Source organism: Muscardinus avellanarius, assembly GCF_963383645.1.
Source record: "Muscardinus avellanarius genome assembly, chromosome: 13".
In the NCBI taxonomy this organism is placed as follows: domain Eukaryota; kingdom Metazoa; phylum Chordata; class Mammalia; order Rodentia; family Gliridae; genus Muscardinus; species Muscardinus avellanarius.
This window is the reverse complement of record NC_137799.1, coordinates 66,192,040-66,210,846: the sequence shown is the minus strand read 5'-3', so window position 1 is coordinate 66,210,846 and position 18,807 is coordinate 66,192,040. Positions and strand designations below refer to the sequence as shown.

The 18,807-nt window shown below is 39.3% G+C and overlaps 1 protein-coding gene across 2 annotated transcripts in view; it reads left to right on the top strand.

Moving 5' to 3' along the window:
- The window catches only part of KDM4C (lysine demethylase 4C), a gene marked incomplete at both ends in the record, with an annotated part of 355,445 nt that overhangs the window by 306,104 nt on the left and 30,534 nt on the right, over nucleotides 1-18,807 (top strand). For both annotated transcript variants that reach the window (XM_080708835.1, XM_080708836.1), the window contains one exon: nucleotides 14,189-14,359. In XM_080708835.1, coding sequence (XP_080564961.1) covers nucleotides 14,189-14,359 — 171 coding nt within the window. The remainder of the gene's footprint in view (nucleotides 1-14,188; nucleotides 14,360-18,807) is intronic.

Here is an 18,807-nt window from a genome sequence, read left to right as displayed (position 1 = left end):
CTGGGGTTCCTGGAAGCCCTTCTACGTCCGGGCTACACTCCCAGACCTATTTTATATTTTTGAAACAGGGTCTCTTACGCCAGTGCGGCTGACTTCGAACCTGTGTGATCCTCCTGTCTCCGCCTCCCAAGTGCGGGGATTACAAGCGTGCGCCACCACACCCGGCTGAAGAGATTATTGATCCCTTTGGTTTCACCTTTTTTTCCCTCCTCTATTCCGATTATTCTTAGGTTAGCTCTCTTAAAATGGCCCTATATTTCTTCAATGTCAGATTCCTGTTGTCTGATTTTTTTTTTCTATGTTCTAAATTATGCATTTGTTTTTGGAGTGATCATCTTCTAGGAGCAAGATTCTATTCTCCATGTGGTCTAATTGATTGTTTATAGATTGAATTGATGCCTTTACATTCCTGATTTGATCTTCTGGAGATCTCTGAATTCCAGTTTTATCAGGTTCTGATATTGTGGGCATTCATTGCTCTATTGTTGTTCCTCTTTCCCATGATTTCAGAAGTTTGTGCCTTCTCTGGGTTCTTACCCGGGTCACCACGACTTCACTTAGGGTGCTTTGATTCTGGAGTTTGTGGTAATCTCAGCCACCACTACTCCTTTACTGGATTGTATCATAAAGACTCAGACCCAGGGAGTTAATCGAGGCTGCCCGAAACCTTGGGGGTGCCGAGCTGGGTGTTTTCCCATGGGGAGCTGCGACTAGGGTGTGGTATCTTTGCAACCCCTACTCTTTCACTAGGTTGGACTGCAGAATCTCAGACCCAGGGAGATTATCAAACTGCGAAAGTTCCTGGGTGTGCGGTGTTAGGATTTATCCTGTAGGGGACTCAATTTCACTTACAGTTATTGTGCGCTGCGCACTGATCTGGAGCTGTCCAGTGCGTGGTGAACTCACCTCCACTGCTGCCCATATGGCGTTGCTGCCACGCCCTCAGCCGTGAGACTGGCGTATTTCTTTTCTGGTTTTTGAGCTCCTTTCTGAGTCCCTGGAAGGCGTGATGAGCTTGGCCACTGGGAGTTTTAGACGTTCTTTGCAATGAAAGAACTTCTGAATTACACCCGAATGATCTGCAGCCACTTACTTCAGCTCCTTGTTTACCTTTCCTATCTGGAGCCTGGTGCTGTGAGGCATGATGGCACCGGTGCTGCTTCACAATTTGGTCTGGTTTCTTTTCTGGTCTCTGGTTGTTCTACTAGTCTTCATTTTCCCTGTTCCTCATGTTTACATTTTTTATTTCTCTGCTGATAGTGTTTTCTGGCTATGAAAAGCACTGATTTTGTGGCAAAAGAGATCAAGTGTTAGCAGGACTCGTAAACGCTGCTTTTCTTGGTCACCATCTTCCCGGAAGTCCAATTTTTCTCTTAATTAAGAAAAAAAATTTTTTTAAATCTCTCTCTCTCTCTCTCTCTCTCTCCCTCCCCCTCCCCCCCCTCTCTCATTTGTGGCCTGGCCTGGTAATTGATCCCAGGGGTATTCTATCTGCAAGTTACACCCCAACCCTATTTTTTATTATTTATTTTGAAATAGGGTCTCACTAAGTAGCTGAAGCTTGCCGTGAACCCATATCCTTCTGTCTCATCATCCCAAGTATTGGGATTACAAGTGTGTGCTACCATGCCCCACTTAAGAGAAATCTCTTATTTTTCTCAGCCCAGTACTGAATTGACCTGGTACCGAGAAGCCTTTGTTTGGAGTGGGAATAAGGACAAAATAAATTCCTTTTTGTTGTGAGTCACAGTTTCCCTTATGAGTTATATTCCATTTTACCTGGCCCTCCTTGAGTATAGTTAGGCTTATCCTTCTACACACCTTAATAGAGATAGGCTTAACCTAGTTGAGTTTGTCTCCCTTCTCTTCATGCATTTCTCAGAAATTTAAAGAAAGTATAAATTTTGCAAACCCCTATATTCAACAACTTTTAATTATTCCTTAAAATCGGATGGGATTTTCACCATTATCACATAGTTGGAGAACAGAGCAATGTTTTTGCAGGTTACTGAGAAAATACCTTTAACTGAGGTTATAGGGACCACAGAGATTAACCTTGTGGGTGTTAGAGAGATATAGAGAACAGGGGCCAGACCCATAAAATTGGAAATAAGGGGTCACTACTGCAAATTCCCCAGTGTTTTGCTTTCCTTCCTGCCCTACAGGAACCCTATATCCCTCTTTTTTTTTTTTTTTTGCAGGTTTATGTCTAGCCTGGGCAATTTATCGCAACGCTGTCTCTAAATAAATAAATAATAATGATAGGCAAAATGCTATGGCTGTGGCTCAGTGGTGGAGCATGCCCCAGGCTCATTTTCCAGTAATACATGCACATGCTTGTGTTTAAACACATGCACGCGCGTGCGTAAACACACACACACACACACACACACACACACACACAATGTATTTTAAAGATTCTGTGGATTTAATCCCTTTAATTAATAATGATGAAATGGTCAGAATCTGTACTTCTACTGGGACATTTGTGATGAATAGTAGAGCATTTTCAGTTCATTTTTCTTTGTCCATTTCTTCTGAAATTCAGTGAACCTAAATGTTTGTGTTTTCTCACTTTTTAAAATGAAAGCATGTATCCTTATAATACAATTGCCTCTTCCCCCCAATTTTGTCTTCTGATCAATGTGATCACCTGCTTTTGTTGCAGGCAGTGTATCAATGTTTAGAAGGGTTATGAAAGTAGTGATAATAATATATCTAACATTTCTGTAGTGTCTTTTGTAATGTATTGTGCACTTTCACACATAGCATATTTTCTCATTTTGTTACTCATAGTAACCTTGTATGATAGATCTTATCATTTTATCCATTTTACAGTTGCATTTTTAAAAGAACTTCTAGGTCTTCAGAGTTATGCCACATGGCATTTCATCTAGACTGTACATTTTTACTAGTCATTTTTCTAAACTGAAACTATGGCTTGGATTACTTGATATGGTTTCATAGTTTTTTGGGGCTTCTTATTTTTTGTGGTACTGGGGTTCCTGGAAACCCTTCTACCTCCAAGCTACACTCCCAGACCTACTTTTATATATTTTTTTATTTGGAAACAGGGTCTCTTAAGCCAGTGAGGCTGGCTTGGAACCTGCGCGATCTTCCTGTTTCCATCTCCCAAGCGCGGGGATTACAAGGGTACGCCACCAACCCGGCTGTGGGCTTCTTTTTGCTGATAAAAAGACTTATTAAACTTTTTAATTGGCCTGTTTTCATAGGAACATTAAAAATATTTTAGATATTGCCGGGCGTGGTGGCGCACGCTTGTAATCCCCGCGCTTGGGAGGCGGAGACAGGAGGATGGCGCAGGTTCGAAGCCAGCCGTGCTGGCGTAAGAGACCCTGTTTCAAAAATATAAAATAGGTCTGGGAGTGTAGCCCGGAGGAAGGAGGGCTTCCAGGAACCCCAGCACCACCAAAAAAAAAAAAAAAAAAAAAAAAAAAATATATATATATATATATATATATATATATATATATTTTAGATATTTAAAGGCATTCATCAACTGTGACCAAGAATTATTAAGCCTTAAAATCAGAAGTACATATAGTGATCCCTTTGACCCCTGCTTCTCTCTATTGAAAATGTTCCAACAGAGGTCTTTATCATAATCCTATTGTTTAATAAGTGCTTTTTCTTCTCATTTTATTTTGTAAGTCCTCCAGGTTTTCCCTCCTCCAAATTGTTTTGAATATATGAAGTCCTTTGCATTTTTATATAAATATTAAATTGAGTTTATTAATTTCTACACACACATACACACATCTCGATATGATAGATTGGCACTGTGTTGAGTCTGTAATTATTCCCAAATTTTTCTGTTTCTACCCAAGAATTTTAAAGGTCTCCTGAAAAGGTAAAGCCTAAAGCAGAGCTTCCAAGGACTGGTATCTGTAGGCTAGAATCCAAGACTCACACATCTAGAACAGGTAATGAAATTGGATATGTCTCCAGGAGAAGCATATGTCATGTTTAACACTGGGCCACTGCCAGCTCCACCAATCTGATAGAACTCTCTTCTCTGCTCCTATAAAGTTGCTTACTGCTCCCAATAGGTAGCAGGCAGTGCCTTTTTGTTGTGACCTTCATACATTAGTACAGTGAAGCAGACGCTCAGCTGCATCTGAAGATGCTTCTCCCTTCCCACTATCCCAGAACCACTTACTGAGCAGGAGCATTTCTCCACAGTGAGCTCATGGTTCACATGGAAAGTAATGTTTTCTCCCAGTACCTAATGCAGAGGGCTCATTATAGTTCTGTCGACATTTAAGTGAATTGCTGGGAATCTTCTCACCATCATTTCCCACCATATAATATATTTGTAGTTAAAAACCCAGGAGAAAATCTGTACACATGAACAAACAGACACGTAGAAAATTAATTACTTGACGTTTTTATGAATCTGTGTGTTGATTTGTGCTGTAAGAGTAATTATTTCTTCATGAAGCCCTAGGGAGTTTGATTTTTCTGGGTAGAGGATTTTTACCTAGTTCTTAAAAGTTTACAAAGAAAGCTTTCACTATTACATGAAAAATTTGGATGAGTAACTTGTTCTGCCTAAGTTTGGCAAAAAAATAATTTGTATTAACTTATTTACTCTGATCACTATAGGAGTTTATGTAATATGTATATCTTGAAAAAACATAGTAATAGTATTTCACAGGTTTGTAATTAATAGGAATTAAGAAGCAAAAGGTGAGAAGAGGAAAGGGCCATTGGCTAATAATGAAAATGTCCTTTTTGCCTTGTTCACTGGCTGAGTCACTTGTTTTGATTTTTTCATTTGTTCATACTTGCTGGCTCTATAAACTTTTATGCACATTATTATATTGGGTTTACATCCTTTATTACCATCATTAAATAGATGGAGAACACAATAAGAGATTTTCCAAAATAGATATCTCTGTCTGAGAGTCATCTTGTGACGTGTTGGGTGGTCCTTCTTCAGTGTGAACACCGGCTAGCCTTGCCAGGCCTATTAAGGGATTGAACATCCTCGAATTTTTTTTTTTTGTTCTACTTCATGGCACTCTCTCCCTCTGACAACTTACCTTAGAGGTTCACTGCTCTCTTCGGGGGTATAATGCATACATAGTTCACTCACAGTATTTAAGTTAGGTTTCTATGTAAGGCAGGGTCATTAAAAAATACACATTTTATAACCGGGAGTGGTGGCACATGCTTGTAATCCTAGCATTCAGGAGGCTGAGACCAGAAGATGGCAGTTCTCGGATAGCCTCAGTTACTTAGTGAGGCCCTTTGCAACTTAGTGAAACCCTGTTTCAAAATTAAGAATAAATAAATCAGGCTGGGGGTGTAGCTCTGAGGTAGAATTCCCCTGGGTTCCATCCCCAGTACTGCAAAAAAAAAAAAAAAAGCCTTCATAAGTTAAATCTTCACAAGATACCTTCATTGAGTTTCATTTCACTACTGTTTCCTTTTGCTAACAGTATATGCCAGAACCATTATATAAATAGCATGGTCATTTATAAGGCTATTTTTAAAAGGTTGACTGCTATGTATAGTAATTTTTTCCTCAGTACTCCTTTTCTCTTTGTATATCTATACAAACGTGTCTGTGTATAACAAGCCAAAATGAAATTAGGGGCTTCAACTAATGACATAAGTAGCTTTGTGCACTGTCAGTTTGGGCTAGGCTCAGCTGCGTGGTTCTTCTGTTCCATGCCGGGCTGCCTTATGTATATGTGGTGAACTGCAGAACAGCTTGCCTGATCTTGGCTGGTCTTCTTGCATATATAGAGCCTCAGCTGTGATCAATAAAATCTCTCATCTGCTAGCAAGATAATTTGAGTTCACATGGTAGAGTCTAAGGCTCTTAGAAAGTAGAAATGCACCTGTCTTCTTGAACACAGGCTTTAAATTGGCTACCATTGCTTCTGCTGAGTTATTTTGGTAAAGTAAGCTAAGCCATAACCTAGTGAATATTATAAGGGTGGGAAATAGACTCTGACCCTGAAAAGGAGGAACTTCAAAAGCAATTTGCAAATAATGTGGAAATGGGGAGGAGGGAAATTTGTGAGCATTCTTACATTTTTCCACGTAGTGTTATATTTGTGTGAAAGCACTGTGTGTACATATATGAAAACTGAGAACCTGTACAACTATACATTCTGCATTTTCATCAGAAGATGTTCTGCAAATCCAAGTTCCTAATTCAACCCTATGCATATATCAGAGTGCTAAATCAATCCTTATGTAGAAAGTGCCTCAATAGGTATCTAGAAGAGAGGAGATACTCTATCAGTGGAAGTTGTAAAAGGAAAGCATCTATGATTGGCATGTGCTTGAATTCTGTTAGGCCTCTTTCCTGCTTGGCTTTGCTTGTCCTTTGACTTTCTCCCATGATCATTCTCCTACTTGATGATACCAAGCGTTCCTGTCATAGGAAATCACCCCCACCCCCCACCAACTGACCACCTCTCACCAGCCCCAAGGTCTTGGGAGTCACTTGACTGTACTTCATTGCGTGTTCTATTCAAAATGACAACTACCTCACAATGTTACCGGGAAAATTTACCTTTTATATGACATATCAGAAACTGTGGATGTATTATATCCCCAAATGTATTATGCCTTTGTGGAATTTTTATAACATTTTCTTCTTATTTTCAGTATCTTCTGACTTTCTAACTGGCTTTGACATTTTTTTTAAATGAAGTGGTTTTTTTTTTTTGTTGTTGTTGTTCTTAAACCACTGTTGGTTCATTTCTGTTTAGTTAATTGTAAAGAAAATTTGACTTTTACAACTTTAGTCTGCACACTAATCTTCAAAATAACATGGCTATGTCTTTTATCTAATGGAATTCTTGCATAAAATTTGTCTTTTATCAGAAATGACATTCTTAACAATAGATTTTTTTTTTTTTGCAGTACTAGAGATGAAAACCAGGGGCATTCTTCCTCTGAGCTACACCCCCAGCCTTATTTCTTATTCTTTATTTTGAAACAGTCTACTGAGTCACAAAGGGCCTCACTAAGTAGCTGAGGCTGTCCACTAACTGCGATCCAGCCTCCTGAATGCTTGGATTACAAGTGTGCGCCACCACGCCCATCTATCAATAGCTTTTTTAGACTTTTCTGACAGGAAGTATTTTTGAGAATGTATATAATCTGTTATGGGGTATGCTTGTCAATAAATTTTTTGCAAAAATAAACCACAAGTCCTATCTAAGTAGCATTATGAAAGAATCTGTTTTCCTTAGTATACCCCTATAAAATGATCATGTTTGCAGCTTATGAGAATTTTTGTTTGGATGAAGGTTGTATATTTAATTTGTGTGTTGGCCATATTTCTAGCTAGTCAATCTGTATAAATGCCATGATCTAAGCAGGAAGAAAATGATGGTGATCTAGATCTAGAGTTAGCTTATTTCTTATAAATATGTCTTACTTCTCTTTTTCCTTAACTGGTCACTTTTGTTTTGCTGGCCCTGTGAATTATTCATTTTGCTCCCCTTTCTATTTATAGTTGCGTGCGCGCGCGTGCGCGCACACACACACACACACACACACACACACACACACACACCTCCATCTTCTACCCTAAGAAAGAAGACCTTTTTTTTTTAATTCCCCTTCAGTTAGGTGTGGTAATACAAGCCTGTAATCCCAGTCCTTGGGAGGCTGAGATAGGAGGATAATAGGTTCATGGACAGCCTTAGCAATGTAGCAATAATTTCAGCAACCTAGTGAGACCCTGTTTCAAAAAAAAGGGCTGAGGGTATAGATCAGAGGTAGTATTTCCCCCTGGGTCCAATCCCTAGTACTACAAATTTAATTTAAAAAATGAAAAACCTTCCCCTTTGCTTTTCTTTGCGTTTTCTGGACAGTGAATAAATGTAATCATTCTTTCATTTTAAAAATGTTTCTCTTCTCATCTGCACTTCATTTGTTCATTCATTCCATCACTCGTCTCTCCATCCATCCATTCACTCATTGCTCATCAGGCAGCAGCAGTATAATAGACATCGTGCTGGATGCTGCTGCTGAAAAAAATAGCTCTGGCACTGACTTGGGGATATTACCTTGTCATAAGAGAGATAGTAAATGAAAGGGTCCTGTGGCCTGGACCCCAAGAGAGTTGTAAACAAGGGTTTGGGAGCCCTCAGGATGTGGGGAAGAGATCAACTTATGCCGTCCTTTATAAGGACTATAGCCATGTGTCCAAGTTGGACCAAAATTACAGGTTCCTGGAATTGAAGAGCAGGGTCCTGGATTGTTCTTCCAGTAATGACTTGGGCCTGTACTGAGCTTTGTCAGTGTCAACTCAGGGTGCTGTCCAGTCATAGCTGTTCATTACTGAGGTACAGTAGAAAGATGGCTTACTAATGCAGGCTAAGGTTTCAGGTATGTTCCCCAATCCCTGAAATGAAGCCAGTTTACATTTGCTGAGAACACTCTGCCAATGAGTCTAGCTATTTTATGTACTTCATACTATTTTACAGCAAACCTTTGACGTAAATACAAACAGATGAGCAAACTAAGGCTAATAGGTGCCAAATAACATGTCAAAAACCACACAGGAAGAACCAGAATTTAGAATTCAAATTCAAACCACATTATCTCCTTTAAGAGTAGTTTCCAATTTTAATAAAATATGCACAAAAAACTAATGTCATAGTAAAATGCAGTCACTCTAATTCTGTAATTATTGAAGAGAGGAAACATCTGTAAAAATATTCTACAAAGATGAAACTCTGATCGGCCCTTACACAAATCACTTAGGGGCACTGTGTGTGGTCACTTTGGTTGTGACTATGGCTTCTGAGAGTTGGATATAATATGTACAACCTTAAGCTACTGGTATGGGCCCAGTTTTGGGGTTATATAACTCTATAGATTGTGCTTCCACTCAATATTAATTGTTACGTCTAAGTCATTCTCTTTTTCAAATGGTAAATATGTTTAAAAGGGAATGGGCAGGGAAATGAAGTGGGAAACTGTGTAATTATTTTAGCATATATATTTCTACTTCAGGCACAGAGCATTTAAATCATTTTGGGCTTCTAACTTTCCTGCTATATCATAATGTTCATAAACATGAGCCAGGCATGGTTACATATGCTCATAATCCCAGCTACTCGAGAGGCTAAGGCAAGAGCACAAGTTCCAGACCCACCTCAGCAACTTAGTACCAGTCTCTAAATTACAAAATGAACTGAAAAGGGCTAGGGATATATCTCCGTGGTATAGTGCCCTTGGGCTCAATCCCAGTACTGCAAAAAATAAATAAAATAGGGATATAGCTATAGGAATGTCATTATCAGTAACATGCTTGCTTAGCATGTGTTAAGTCCTTGGGTTCATTCCTCAGGACAAAATAAATAATAATAATAATAATAATAATAATAATAATAATAATAAGTTGTTGTTCTTATTGGTAGTGGATGCTTTTGACGCCTTGTGTGTCTTCTTATTGGACTCTTGTCCATTGGATTTTGATGTATGAAGTCCAACAGCTAATGAAGGGTCATAGAAATATGGAAGGTTATTTGAAAGCCAGAGAAACAAAGAAAATAGAAATACCAAGTAGTCCTGCACAGATGATGAGCCCTCTAAAGGGAATTGCTGATGAATTTATTGGGAGGTGATCTGTTATTCCTTTTTGTGGTTCTCCATCTTTTCTTTTTTTATCAATCAGAATTGGGTCTTGAGTACCCAATGTCTTTTGCCCCGTTGCAGTCTTTAATTTGAATCATTATCTTGAGGGCTAGTGGGCTCTAATCTCCTGACAGCACTTGTCTGCCTCTCCCTTTTGATCAACCATGGAATTTAGTTGCACCCCTTGCCCACAGAAGGGGCTGAACTTTTGATTTCTGTAGTCCTTTCCTGATCATTGTTATTCATATATCTTAACCTTCTCTGCTTTTATTTCTTATATAAATAGTTTCTTCTATCCTTCCTGTTCCTAGGTTCTCTGCCCTGCCTCATCTGGATGGGTAGATTGGTGCTGGTTTATGGGTATGGAGAAATAGGGGAGACTCCCTCTTAGCAGATGTTAACCAGAAAGTGTGGAGAGAGTGCCAGAGCAGGACAGTCAGCATCTATCATCATTACAGTAAAGAGTGAGACCCATCAATGAGTACTAAACTAAACAGAGATGTATGAGGACCAGGATATCTCATATTATTTATTAGCATGAGAGAAAAATAGTAATTACGTGGAGGAATTAGATCATACATTGATCAGGATCAAAAATTAACAGCACCACTAAGAGGCTTCATGTGCCTCCAGATTGAATTATTGTAAGAAAAATATCATCTATGTGTGATTCTGGCCAAGAATGTGTACCCTGAGTCTAATCATGGGGAAAAATCAGACTAATACTCTATTGAAAAGTAAGATGAGGAGAAATTATATTTTTCAAAGTATCTCTATATTAATAAACAAAGGACTATGGAAAAGGTCAAAATTAATTAACCTGAAAGAGGTTGCAGATAAGTGCAGTACTAAACTGTAGATTGGGAGTTGCAGGTAGAGCAGAGGAAAACCGCAAAGGGTATTTTTGGCTCAGTTGACCAACTGGAGTATAGGTAGACAGATTAAAGTATCATATTAGTGCTGAAGTTGATAACTGTACTAGAGCTGTAGTTATATCTTTTTTCTTAGAAAATAAACACTGAAAGCCAGATGTGGTGGCGCACGCTTGTAATCCCAGCATTCGGGAGGCTGAGACAGGAGGATTGTGGTTCGTGGATAGCCTCAGCTATTTAGTTAGGCCCTCTGCAACTCAGTGAGACCTGGTTTCAGAATAAAGAATAAAAAATAGGGCAGGGGCTGTAGCTTGGAGGTCGAATGCCCCTGGGTTCTATCCCCAGACCCGCCCAAAAAAAAAAAAAGGATAAGAAAAGAAAAAGAAAGAAAGTGAGAGTGAGGGGGGGAGGAGAAAGAAAGAAAGAAAAGAAATCCTGTGATAAATCCCATGATATACTGATATACGGTATAAGAGAATCTAAGTATATACACATACACACAGACTTATTTTCTGCTTCCCATAATAACACACACACACACACACACACACACACCCAAAGAATTTGCAAATAATGAAGCAAATGTTAGGATGTTAATAATAACTGGCCAAGGTGTCCTGTAATCACATTACTTGGGAGGCTGACACAGTGAAACAGCAGATTTGAGACCAGCCTAAGCAATGTATCAAGACGCCCAGCAACCGAGTTAGACTTTGTTTTTCAAAACAAAAAATAAAAAGGACTATGGTGCGTGGGAGGCGAAGTAGCTCGGAGGTAGAATGCCACTGCATGTAATGGCCAGCACCATAAAAAAGGATGTAAATAATAGCAATAAACAATAGATAAATCTAGTTGAAGGGTCATAGGTCTCTTGTACTATTTGTATTTTTAAGTTTGCAATTATTTTCCTTTTTTTTTTTTAGTACTTTGCTGTTTATTATTGTACTTTTTTTTTAAGCCAAGCCCTACAACAGCATTCTTTTCTTTCTTTGAGGTTGGAACTCATGGGCATTCTACATATGAGATACACCCCTAGCTCTATTTTTTTTATTCTTTATATTGAAACAGGATCTCACTAAGTTGTGAAAGGAGTCACTAAGTATCTGAAGCTGGCCGTGAACCTATAATCCTCCTGTCTCAGCCTCCCAAGTACTGGGATTATAAGCTTGCACTACCACGCCTAGCTTCTACAATAACATTCTAATTAGATAATATTCCATTAAACACATTAGTCAATGATGGAAAAAATATAAAAATTGAGGAATATTTTAGCAGTTTTTAATCAAATGTATCCTTTGGTAGAAAAACACTATATTAAGCTTTTGGGAGCTTCAGTATATCTATGACAAATGGTTTATAGAAGCTGTAGGTATATCTATGTATATATTTGGAAAAGCATGAACTAGAAGAAATATCACATAAATAATATTTTGAAGCAACAGTGTGAAAATAACTCTCATAAGCCTGATTCTAGCACTTTTTGTTATAATCAGCAAATTACTGAACTTGCATTCATTTTTCCATAAAAGGCATGGTGGAAAGAATGTTAATACATTAGACAGATGACATCAAAAAGAACTCAGAACAGCAAAAGGTAGCCCATAAATGCTCCCAAAATAAATGCTCAGTTAGAACTTGGGTTGTCAACATATTCATAAAACTATTTTACATGCTAATTTGTATCTAATTTTTACATTGTAGTTAGTAGTCCAACTGGATCTCATTAAGTATATGTGATATAATAAACTTTCTTCCAAGAAAGGGAATGCAAATGTTACAACTTAGACCACTATCTTTTTTTATGGGAAACATTGCAATAAATATGAGAAAGAAATCATAATTACTACTTGATAGTAATATTTATTTGAAAAAATATTGCCATGGAGGTAATCATGCTAGGCCATCTTTAACAACTCATATTTTGACCTCACTAAGTTTTTTAATTTTAATTAATTTTTTAAGAGGAGGAAAGATTTATCAGAACTCATAGTGTTCGAGATTTCAGTCCATAGGGCCAGCTCCAAAGCTTTAGTGTCATGGGCCATGGTGGTGGGGAATGTGAAGGGATGTAGCTCCAATATCATGGATGGAATCCACAAGGTGCTCCCACCTCAGGGAAGACCAAGTCACTCTCACATCATGGAATACAGATATTGCTCCCGCACCATGGTGGATGGAATTCATCCCACATTATGGAGGCCAGAAGTTGCTCCCACAGCATAGAGGATGGAAGTTGCTTTCAAATCATGGTGGATGAAAGTCTTTCTCACATCATGATGGCCGTAACTCACTCCCACACCATGGAAACCGGAAGCTGCTCTCACATCATGGAGGACTGAAGCTGCTCGCATATCATGGAAGATGAAGGTCGCTCTCACCTCATGCTGCCTGGAAGTGGCTCTCACACCATGGCAGAAGTTAGTCACATCCACATCATGGCAGACAGAAGTTGCACTCACATCATGGAGGATGGAAATCTCTCTTGTGTCATGGAGGCCGGAAGCCACTCACACATCATGGTGGACAGAAGTCACTCTCACATTATGGAGGATGGAAGTTGCCAGTTTGCAATTATTTTCTAGTCCTAACTAAAATATCTTGGCTTTGGGTAGCCAGGCATGGTAGTACATGAACAGATACTTGGAATCCTGGTACTGGGGAGCTGAGATAGTAGAATCTCAGGTTTCTGGTCAGCCTCAGCCATTTAGTGAAATTCTCAGCTATTTAGTGATACCCTGTTTCAAAAGTAAAAACTAAAATAGGACTGGGGGGGTGTAGCTGTTAATGGGTGGGAGATTTTTAAATTATTTTGCACAACCTCAGCCCTTGCTTATCTACTTGGGAAGCATTCAAACAGACACAAATGGAGAATACAAGAGGTTTATTTAAAGAAGTAAAGGTAGTACCATATGATAAAGACCATCAAGAAACAAAAAGAGTGTCATTCTGTGGGATAGAAAATGCCCTGGAGCCTTCTATGTGTGGAGTTTTATGTGGGGTGCCCTCTGGATATCTTCTTCTTCTTCTTCTTTTTTTTTTTTTTTTTTTTTTTTTTTTTGTACTGGGGTTCCTGGAAGCCCTTCTACCTCTGGGCTATACTCCCAGACCTTTTTATATTTTTGAAACAGGGTCTCTTATGCCAGCGCAGCTGGCTTCGAACCTGTGCGATCCTCATGTCTCCGCCTCCCAAGCGCGGGGATTACAAGCGTGCGCCACCACACCCAGTGTTGGATATCTTCTTTATACATATTAGAGTGTGTGGTGGTCCACTGCCCTGTGCAAATCACAACTCAGTGACCCTGCATTGTTCCTCTGCTTCCTTCCCACAGGGGAGAGGGGCCAAAGTGCATCTCTATAAGTAAGCTTCCAGTTAGTCTCAGTGGACCCCTCACGTCTGCCCCCTTCCTACAGGGGAGTGGGGTCAAATTGAGTCTCTGAATGTAAAATTCTGGTCTATCCCAGTGACTCTATCTGCTAATGTCTAACTACCTATCTAATATAGCTCAGAGGTAGAATGCCCCTGATTCAATCCCCAGTATCCCCCCCACCCCCACAAAAAAAAAACCCCACAGAAACACTTGGCCAAATCAGTTGTTTTCTAAATAAACAACTCTTTTATTTTCTCTCCCTTCTTTTCCTCTCTTTCTCTATCTCTTTCTCTTCTTCCCTCTATCTCTTAGAAGTCCAAGGCTTTTGAAAAGGCCATCTCCGTGGGTCAGACAGTCATCACAAAGCACCGAAACACCCGGTACTACAGCTGCAGAGTGATGGCTGTGACATCCCAAACCTTCTATGAGGTTATGTTCGATGATGGCTCCTTCAGCAAAGACACATTTCCTGAGGACATTGTGGTAAGTAGGTTTCTGTGGGTGACCGCTACCCAGTATACTTTTTGTAAACCAAAGTAGCTGAACCATCAAAAATGTCTCATTGATTTTTTTGGGTGTGGGGGGGTACTGAGGATGGAACTCAGGCGCAATCTACCTCCCAGCTATACTCCCCTAGCCCTATTTTTTATTTCTTATTTTGAAACAGAGTTTCACTAAGTTGCAGAGGACCTCTGTGAGTAGCTGAGATTGGCAGCAAACCTGTAATGCTCCTGTCTCAGCCTCCCAAGTACTGGGATTACAATGGTGCATCACTATACCCGGCTTTATTGATTTTTAATTTTTTTATATTTTTTGAGTAGATGGCATTCATCGTCTTAGATAACATCCAGGTGAACATAGGCTGATTTACCCATATTATTTTAATTGAAAAATGGCATTTGATCAAGAAGTCCAAGAAGCTCTCTTGGTCTGTTCATGCTGCTACAGGAAAATAATTGAGAATGGGTAATTTGTAAATAAGACCAATTTATTTCTCACAGTTCTGGAGCATGGGCAGTCCCGAATCAGAGCTCTGATATTTGCTCTTGTGAGGGCAGAAGGCAGAAGGCAAGCTTGCCAGGCTATAGGAAGTCTCTTTCAAAGGGCCTTAATCCCGTTAGCAGGGAGTTTGAGGGCCTCTGGCCTTATCATTTCTGAAAGGCCCACCTCTGTGATCTCATATTGGCAGTGCCTGAATTTTGGAGACATTTTCAAACCATAACAAACTACATCTTCTTTTCTGTTACAAAGTATTAGCAAATTTGAGGTCCTTTGTGTATCTTTTACTTTATGCTAAATTAGAGAATATAATGTTTTATTAACCTGCCTTGATAGCATGTTTAGCTCTTTGGGTGTTTCACATGGGAATAACAAAAACCACACAGGAAAAAAACTGGTGTTTGCCAAGTTTAACTGTGGCCCAGGCTTGGATGGATGATATGTGTGTCTGTTTGCCTGTCTGTCCTTCTGTTACCTCCTTCATCTTTCCTATCACTGAACATTAGGCTGGCTCAGAGGAACTCGTGAATGTGTCAGGGATAATGACCAACTTTGTTCTAGGCTTGGCTTTTTAGTACAATGTTTGATCAGAAGAACACTCCACAGAGAGCTTTTTGACACAGCAATCAGTTACCACTGTGGAGACAGGTGTGGTCAGTCTGCCAGGGATCCTATTATCACTTCCCCTTTTGGGGTGTGTCAGTTTGGGGAGTGACACTATAATAATGCACTTATCACTTCTGCCTTTATCTTGGTCTCCGTGGATGCTTTGCTTTTATTTATAGTTGGAGAGACTTCTCAATGACTTCAATAATATGCATTGTATACCTCCATTACAAGTATGGAAGCAAAAGCAAACTTATTTGGAAGATTTTTAAAGCATATAAATTTGAACAAATTAAACATCCTAGAGTTTCCTTACCCACCAAAATAGTGAATAGTGTTTTTCACAGGATTCTAGCTGGAGTTTCGTTTTTTGTATCGCCATTGCCATTCATAAAGGCGACCCATTTGTAGTCTGCTCTCCTTATTAACATTTGTTATCCCTTTGAGGGCTCAGTCCACTTCACTGGTGGAAGTACCTTCTGTGTCCCACACGTCACACTGGGTACTGGGGAACCTAATGAGAAAGTACTCTCTAGGTAAATGGCAGGCTGGTATAGGGGTGCTTTCTCTACAGTAGGGGAAACTAAACTTTATTTGGAGGAACTAGCTCTGTGATTATGGAGGCTAAGTCCTAATTTCACACAAGAAGAAGGTGTTTCTGGATAAGCTTACAGAATAATACCCCAAATACATGGCTACCCTGTGTTCTAGTCAAATCCATATAAAATTAGCCCACACGAATCCCTTGTCCTGCGGCACTAGGTTTGCAGATTACAGAAGGCTCTACCTTGTGGTGCCAAAAGCTGATCGTATGACAGAGTCTGTTTTCCTCTGCTGTAACGCAGTCTCATTGTGCTAAGTCCTCTCCATTAGGAATGCAGTTTGTCCCAATTATCATCTATGTCCCCACAATTTCAAGTCAGTGATTTAAAAGGCAAGCCTTTAAAAGTTAAAATACTAATAGAAGTTCAGGTCTATGTTTCTCACAGAAGCTACCGAATCAATTATCTTTGACTATTGGACCTCATTTTGAGTACAGGAATTTGATGTTAAGTTTAGGAGGTAATTTATGTGTATAACTAAATATGTTATGGGTAGTTTTATATATACATTATGTTCCCATGTATGATATAATATAAATTATTAACATCACACTCCATTGTTTAACCCAAGGAGCCTTTTGCTAAATCATTGAACTATTCTTTTAATATTCATCTGCATCAGAACTGTCTTTCAGAGAAGGGAACCCTGCTACATGCCCCAGTCAGGAGTTGCATCAGGATATAAGATAAAAATATAATCTGCCTTTCTTTTTTTTTTGTCTCAGTATCTTACAGATCATAGCAGAATAATTATTTTATGGGAACATTAAATACATTTCATATTCCTCTGGGAAATCTTGTTTTCATTAGACAGTATATCTGTGGCATCAAAATTGGCAGTAGAAAGTATCTTTTTCTGTGGGAACTCTCTGATCCACTCATCATGTGTATCACGGGTGAGTGCTGAAGTGTCATGGGATAATTCAGTCATCACAGGTGATGGTGAACCTGGCTCTCGAGCTAGTTTCTCTAAGCCTCAGGTGCTTGTTAACTGGACCCACTGGGAGACTACAGTACAATCATTTTTTAACAATGAAAATAAAATTTAGGATATCAAGTTTAACCATCCCAATTTGCTTATGTGTATATAACATAAGTATAGTCCTTATGAAGCCTGATATGTTAGTAAAGAAAGATATATTCTCTGATTTATAGAGCCAGTGATCACAAATAATTTCATAAACGCTAGTGATGAGAGGACCCTTTAATACAGGCTGACCTATCCACACTTGAGTAAAAATTTGAGAGTCATTGAAATGCTTATGTTTTGGATTATGTGCCTGGAGAACATATTCAGAGCAGTAGTGAGAAACATTCTTTAGATTATCAGGACATTTTTTTCTTTATCTCAATACTTTACTTCTGTGATAGCCAGGAAACTGTTCAGAAAATCTTTCTCAACAAAGCACCCGCAGAATCTGTGTGATCAACCTAGTTAAACTCAGCCTGCAATCTGTAGCTGTCAAAGGAAGTAATAAAAGATGTATTGCTATACACCTCCACCTGTCAGTCTATGAAATTGCGACACACTCCTGATGAATTTTTTGTCTTTCCCTATTTTGATGGGAATGAAAGTTGTGCACCTGAATGAACCAGTGAGCAATGGCTCCAGGGCCTCCCAGCCTCCGGATCCTCCAGCATGCCTATGGGGGCATGGACTCATGACTCTCCTTTCCTCTGAACTTGGAGAGGAGGAGGTGCAGCGGGATCTAGATGGATCTATGGCAGGCACCTGATATTCACCACGGGGCATCAGAGGAGAAACAGGACCATCCAGAAATTTGGCAGCAAGATTCCATAACTGAAATTTCCATTAGAGTTGAATAAACATTTCAACCTCTGTTGAAATGTGAAAGAAACACAAAAACAGTATTCTTCAGTGTTCTAGGAATACTCGTGACCTTTCATTTTCAAGAGCTGTAAGTATAACCTGAGGGTCTTACAACTGTCTTTTCTTCAGGTATAGGTAATTCACGTAAAATTTCCAGCCCCACTTTGTTTCCCCACCTAAAAGAATAATAATTTTTATCTTTTGAGATTATTATTTTGTGTGTGTGTGGTACCAGGGATGGAACCCAGGGGCATTCTACCTCCAAGCTACACCCCCAGCCCTACTTTTTATTCTTTCTTTTGAAACAGGGTCTCACTGAGTTGTGAAGGGCCTTACTAAGTAGCTGAGGCTTTCTGCGAACCATGACCCTCTTGTCTCAGCCTCCCAAATACTGGGATTACAAGCATGTGCCACCACACCTGACTCCTTTTGAGATTATTGAAAGGGCTAAATGAACTAAATTCTTAACATATAGTAGGCACAAAATCAATTTTTTTTATGTTAACTTCAGTCTGTACACTTCTCCCCCCCCCTTTTTCCCCCTTTTTTCCCATCTAGTTTATCTGCCCTTTTCTGATCTTGATGAAGTTGGAATTAGAAGATGTGTCCTTAAAACTTTGTTTATACTTGTTAAATAGGAGCCTGTACTATGTCCTCTTGCTATGAAGTAGACCTACCAACTTATAGGATTTTGTTTTGTTTTGTTTTGTTTTTACTGGAGATTGAACTCAGGGACCATCTATCCCCTAGTTACATCCCCAACCTTTTTTATTCTTTATTTTGAAACAGGTTATCAGTAAATTGCCAACGATCTTAGAATATTGCTGAAGCTAATCTCAAACCTGCAAACCTCTCCTTCTGTCTCAGCCTCCCAAGTACTGAGATTATAGGAG